Raw genomic sequence first — 5756 nt, 5'->3', positions numbered from 1 at the left:
CACACGCAACATGAATGAAGTATATAACATTTCATTTGTGCTAATAATACTCCGAATTCATGCTTTATCGGTAACGTCGGGTATTGACACTAAATAAAATGGTAACAGGGTTACAAGCCCTATGAACGTCTAACAGAAAAAAGCATTGGATGATAGGTATATTCTATACCTAGTCGGTGGTTATATCATATACAGTGAAGGAATAATTAGAAACAATGAAGAATAATGAATAAATTAATGATTATAAATTATAATCTACATGGTACCTAGCAAATCATTCTTTTAGAATTTATTGTTTTTTCTACCGATTTTTACAAACACGAATAGTAATGTAATTCATCGTAAAATCATATTGAATACGTTTTTCTGTTTAAAGATTAAGAACTTACAATCGCAGTGAGCAAATTCACTCAAGATAAGAAAATCGCAATCACGGTCGTGAATGAAGTTAAATCACGACCGTGATCGTGATTCGGCGATCACTGTCATAAATCACCGTTAGTGATTTTGCACGCCATCTCTAGATGCTGTTGTGCTCGAACTGCTCGAAGTAAGCCGGAGATCAAGAACAATCAAGAATGGCGGCTGACAGCGGCTGATCCGTCATGGTTAGCCGTTAGATGTTAATTGCACGAAAAGGTTTTAAAATAGTGGCAGGTTGGAAGTGTTCTATAAAGAATTATGGCGGCAAAGGAGCCTGATACTATCGACGATGGTATCGCCGAGCCCGGTATCGAACCAGGTGCTTCTGCAGAAACGATGCTCGTCACCACTGACAGTTTTGAGGAGTACGAGCAAGAGATGAGTAATAGCATCGACGATAGACAGATGAAGGAAAGCACAACGAGTACCATTTCTGAGATTCAAGAAGATGCGCAAAACATTCCAACGACACCGACCGTAACAGATCTACGAGATATTCAGAAAACAACTTCTCTAGACGATTCCGAATTAGTATGTTGTATAACCTCTTCCACAAGAAACATTACACATACAATTCGATTTAAGAGTAATTAAGTTAAAACGATGGTTCTTCAAGATAGTAACCGTACGCGGAAACTGATTGTTTCTTTTTTTAAATGATAGGACATAAATTATTAGTTATTTCAGTTAATTGAACTCTGAGAATCCAAATTGATCAACTTCACCTTTTGTAAATTTCTTCATTTTAGCAATTCTAAACTTGTTTGATGCTATAGTATCAAAACTATAACTTTAATGATAGTTATTTAGTTACATATTGTATATTTGAAAACCTTACAATCAGGTTTCTACATTTTTCTTGTCATGGGGTTAATTAATTTGGTTCTCAAGTGACTTAACTCTGAGTCACATAATTTATTTATTTATTAATAGTACTTTCGTTTCAGGATGATGTTGCCCATAGACTAGGGCAGAGCAACTTAGATTCAGATCCTTTACGTTGCAAGGCATGGCTGGCCCAAAGGAAGCATATATTTATATTGAGTCAAGCTGGGAAACCCATATACTCTAGATATAGTTCTGAAGATAAATTAGTCACAGTAATGGGTGTCATGCAGGCTTTAGTTTCATTTATCCAAGCTGGCAGTGATATGATTAGATCTGTCCACGCTGGAGATACCAATTTTGTATTTGTTGTCAAAGGTCCACTGATTTTAGTTGCAGTCTCAAAAACACTTGAAAGCATACCTCAACTTACGTTACAGTTAACGTATGTATATCTGAATTAAATGAATATCAGTCCATTACACATTGCTCAGAAATATCTGTTTTAATTTCAGATATGTATATAATCAGATAGTCTCTGTGTTAACACAGTCACAGTTAACCAGAGTGTACGATCAGCGTAGGAATTTCGATTTGAGGAGACTCTTAACTGGTAGTGAAAGACTGATAGATCATTTATTAAATTTTATGGATAGGGAACCAGCATTTTTTCTGGGAGCTATTAAATGTTTACCCTTACTTCCTTCGATGCGGAGTTCCATTACACAGACTATTATTCAAACATGTTGTAAAATTAAGGTATTACGCTTGTATAATATAATTTCATATTCACTGTAGTAACAGAAAGTAACTATTCTTTTTTGTAAAAATCATACTAATAAGACTCGTATGACACTTTTCAGAATTTAGTGTTTGCAATACTTCTAGCTAATAATCAACTGGTAACGTTAGTCAGAATGAACAAATTCTTTTTACATCCGGTGGACTTGCATATAATACAGAATTTGGTCGACAGTTCAGAATCACTTAAAACAGCCGAGAGCTGGACACCGATATGTTTGCCGAAATTCGACGCCAATGGTTATATGCACGGGCATGTGTCATATTTAGCTGAGGATTGTCAGGCATGTCTGCTGCTGCTCACCGTCGACAGAGATGTATTTTTTGTACTGTCTGAAGCCAAACAAGTGGGTTACTTCATATTAAATCTTACATAAGATGCCAGGGGATACTGAATATACTGAAATGTTCTTCTGTTTACAGAAAATTGTAGAAAAATTAAGGCGGACGAACTGTTTGGAGGCAATCAACGAGTCCATGAATAAGCCACCGGTTACAACGGCTGATATTGGATTGCCGGAAATGAGACACGTTTTGTATAAATGTAGAAGTACAGCCCAATTTTGGAGTCCTGGACTTCAGCCACCATATACAACGGACGACGAAATAGAACGGTATACTTGATGGAAGATACATTTCGTGCCTGACCTTGTAACGCGGTATCATGTACCTTGATATGTCTGTTTTTTTTCGCAGACTGCTGGGTCTTTATCAGTGTTTACACCACAGACTACACGCACCCAATCGACCACTGAAGCTTATATTCCAACAATTAGATAAGGAGACCATGTTGGCATGGGTAATTTGAAATATATGCTATGTGTTTTATCATTTTAGCCCTAATACACTCAAATACTTTTTTCAGGTAACGTTAGGTTTCGAACTATATGTTACATTCGAACCACTGGTAACTAAACCTGACGCCATCGAGGCAGTGAGTAAATTGTTAAAGTGGATAAAAAAGGAAGAAGAAAAATTATTTATTTTAAATTCGCCAACGTTTTAAAAGCATGTGTAACGGTGGTATTTTAAAAAAGTAACGTTATTCGTTTAGACGGATAGAGTTCGAAGACGTGCAATGCATTGTTTGATAACGATTTATGTCTACCAGATGGAATATTGTTAATAACAGAAAGAAAGAGTTGCAGCCAGACTGGCCGCATTCGTGTTCTTTTCTCTCGTATATCAACACTAATTTTGCTCATTATTTTTAATTACGAAAGTACTGTGAAATCAGGTACTATGTGGAAATGTATATAGTTAAAAAACACTACGTGTGTAATCGTGTAGATTACATTTATAGACAGGCTATGACATTATCAATTTGTTTTAAATACATGGTGCTTGAGAAAATTTATCATTGTATTGTTGAGGAAAAAATCACTCCAAGGGATCCTTTTATATCGTGTAAGAAATATACCTTCGAAGTAATTCTTCATCGCCAATTGCAATGATAAATATTCTCTATTCTCTTGTAAATAATATTTACATCGTAAATCTTAAGGTCGTGTTCAGACGTGGTAGTTTTCACCGCGTGCATAAGAATGAAATCACGAGATTAACTCTGGACGATTCCATCTGATTCTACAGAACTGAAAACCATACGGTCAGAATCGCTGAATTTGAACGGAGTCTAAGTTGAAGAAATAATTTCAGAACGAACGAACGAACGGCGCAATGTTGCGGAGAATAAATATTGTTACTTGGAACATGTAATGTACAGGTACTGTAAGCTACTGTGTAGCGTTTCTATTGACAAGTACTATAATTTTAACATGAAACTATTCCCTGTAAATGTTATATGCTCCTGTTAATCATGACCGAAGTGCTGTACACACGATAAACGAATTCGAGGTCTTGTACCGTCTAAAATTTTGTATTCATCCGATAATTATAAACGTCTATTATTACATCCAGTAAAAAATTTCTTATATCGTAATACTTAAATTCAGTGTCTAGCCCTGTCACGTTCTCGTCTTCGATCCCGATCTCTATCCCTGTCTCTGTCCCTGTCGTCCCTTCTATGCCGATCCTTGTCTCTGTCCTTATCCTTGTGCGACGAGGAATGACTTTTCGGTGACTTGCTCCGCTTACGTTCTCGTCTATCCCGGTCTCTGTCTCTGCTTCTCGATCTCTGTTTTTCTCTATCAGACTTCTTGTCTGATCGTGAATGCCTCTTGTCCCTTTCTCTGTGTCGATCTCTGTCTCTGTCATGATCGTCCGTTCTTTTACGCGTGTCTTCTTTAACAGGTGGTATATCTTCATCTTCCGATGTTTCTATTCCCTCATCCATATCATCCTCCAATGCTGACACCTTTCCCTCTACAAGAAATATTTTGGTCATTACTTGTTCAAATCCGAGTAAAGAATTAAAACTATACTCAGATATTGTGTACGAAGACATACCTAATTCGTTGTTTTCCTCTAACACATGTCTCTTCTGAATTCTTGGTAGAATAACATCACAACTCCTTTCGTCTCTTAGAAGTTCATCTATGAACTCGTCCATGTGAATCAACTCAAATTGACCTTGCTTATTTTGCTTCCTCAACTTTCTGTTGTCATTAAATAATGGTTCCAAGTATTTGTAGCAGTCCAAAGATGACCCTGTTAATCTCATGTATAAAGCTCCCAATGCGCGAACATATTTGAACTCTTCATTTTTTATGAATTCTACAATAATGTCCTTTTCAGGTTGTATTTGTAACATTTTTAATATGAGACAAAGGAATGGTGTTGGTTTTACGTTTCCACCATAGACACCACCTATAAACCTAAAATGTTATTTCCTTTTCATAAGAGCAGATATGTTTATATACATTGTTAACATTTATATTATTAACAATATAAGTAACGTTAACCATACATGAGTAAAACACAACGCGAATAATAATTATCCATGTGAAGATTATAGTTTAAATTACGGAGAATGAAAACATTTACACCAAATGTTAACTAACCTCAGTTCCATAGCTTTGTCGACTAAAAGCTCCGCTGTCAAGGCAAAGCATTCTTCTTTCCAGTACTTAGAATCGTATACACGTGATCTGATTATTTTCTCTACTAAATACTGAGGATTTGTACCTCGAATTGATTTTGCGTCTTTTACGGTTCTATTTGCCATTTTTAAATCAGTTTTAGGTTAAATATACTCTATTTCGATATCAACTTTCAGCAAAGTAGATGATTGTTGTGTATAGCTAAGGTATACATCTCGCACACACGGGGTCTTTTACACATGCTCCGGGGGTTCTATGACCCCACTTTATCACTCACGCAGGATCTTTTGCGCATGCTCCGGGGATTCTATGCCCCACTATCTCACACACACGGAAATTTATTCAAACTCTTCTCCTTTCTTCCCCACAGTCTCTATTACCTCTCTTCGCACAGTCTGTCCCGACCCAGTATCTGTTTGTCATTTCTTTACATTCATTCCTCATTATCGTTATTCCCTTAATCCATTGTACCCCTCTCTTTTTTCCCACTTCAATATGTGCACTTCGACACACCTTATGTTCTTATGCTTATGTCTTTTATTGAATCTCGCAATTGTGAGAAGACCTCGACGAGGTCCGCGGACGCCAGTGAACTGAGATTCTTTCGTTGCGCGCTCGTATTTATGGGTTCGCGGCGGCCGCGAGGTCGCGAACTCGCGCGTACAGGTACGCGACGGGTGCGCGAAAATTGAGCGCACTGGAAAATCC

The 5756-nt window shown here is 37.1% G+C and overlaps 2 protein-coding genes across 2 annotated transcripts; one reads left to right on the top strand and one right to left on the bottom strand.

The window, feature by feature from the left end:
* The first annotated feature begins 596 nt into the window (after positions 1-596).
* LOC107189317 (vacuolar fusion protein MON1 homolog A) lies at positions 597-3055 on the top strand. The gene is made up of 7 exons (XM_015577815.1): positions 597-954; positions 1371-1693; positions 1764-2007; positions 2112-2396; positions 2473-2663; positions 2746-2848; positions 2915-3055. Exons 1-7 carry the CDS (start codon positions 682-684, stop codon positions 3053-3055), a joined length of 1560 nt encoding a protein of 519 aa, XP_015433301.1. The 5' UTR covers positions 597-681.
* A 904-nt stretch (positions 3056-3959) lies between these two features.
* On the bottom strand, positions 3960-5226 carry LOC107189316 (pre-mRNA-splicing factor 38A). The gene is made up of 3 exons (XM_015577813.1): positions 5010-5226; positions 4456-4823; positions 3960-4371 (listed from the first exon to the last, which is right to left on the bottom strand). Exons 1-3 carry the CDS (start codon positions 5171-5173, stop codon positions 3998-4000), a joined length of 906 nt encoding a protein of 301 aa, XP_015433299.1. The 5' UTR covers positions 5174-5226; the 3' UTR covers positions 3960-3997.
* Between the last annotated feature and the right edge of the window lie 530 nt (positions 5227-5756).

This window comes from Dufourea novaeangliae, unplaced genomic scaffold (genome assembly GCF_001272555.1).
Source record: "Dufourea novaeangliae isolate 0120121106 unplaced genomic scaffold, ASM127255v1 scaffold142, whole genome shotgun sequence".
NCBI lineage: Eukaryota > Metazoa > Arthropoda > Insecta > Hymenoptera > Halictidae > Dufourea > Dufourea novaeangliae.
This window is presented reverse-complemented; position numbering and strand designations above follow the sequence as displayed.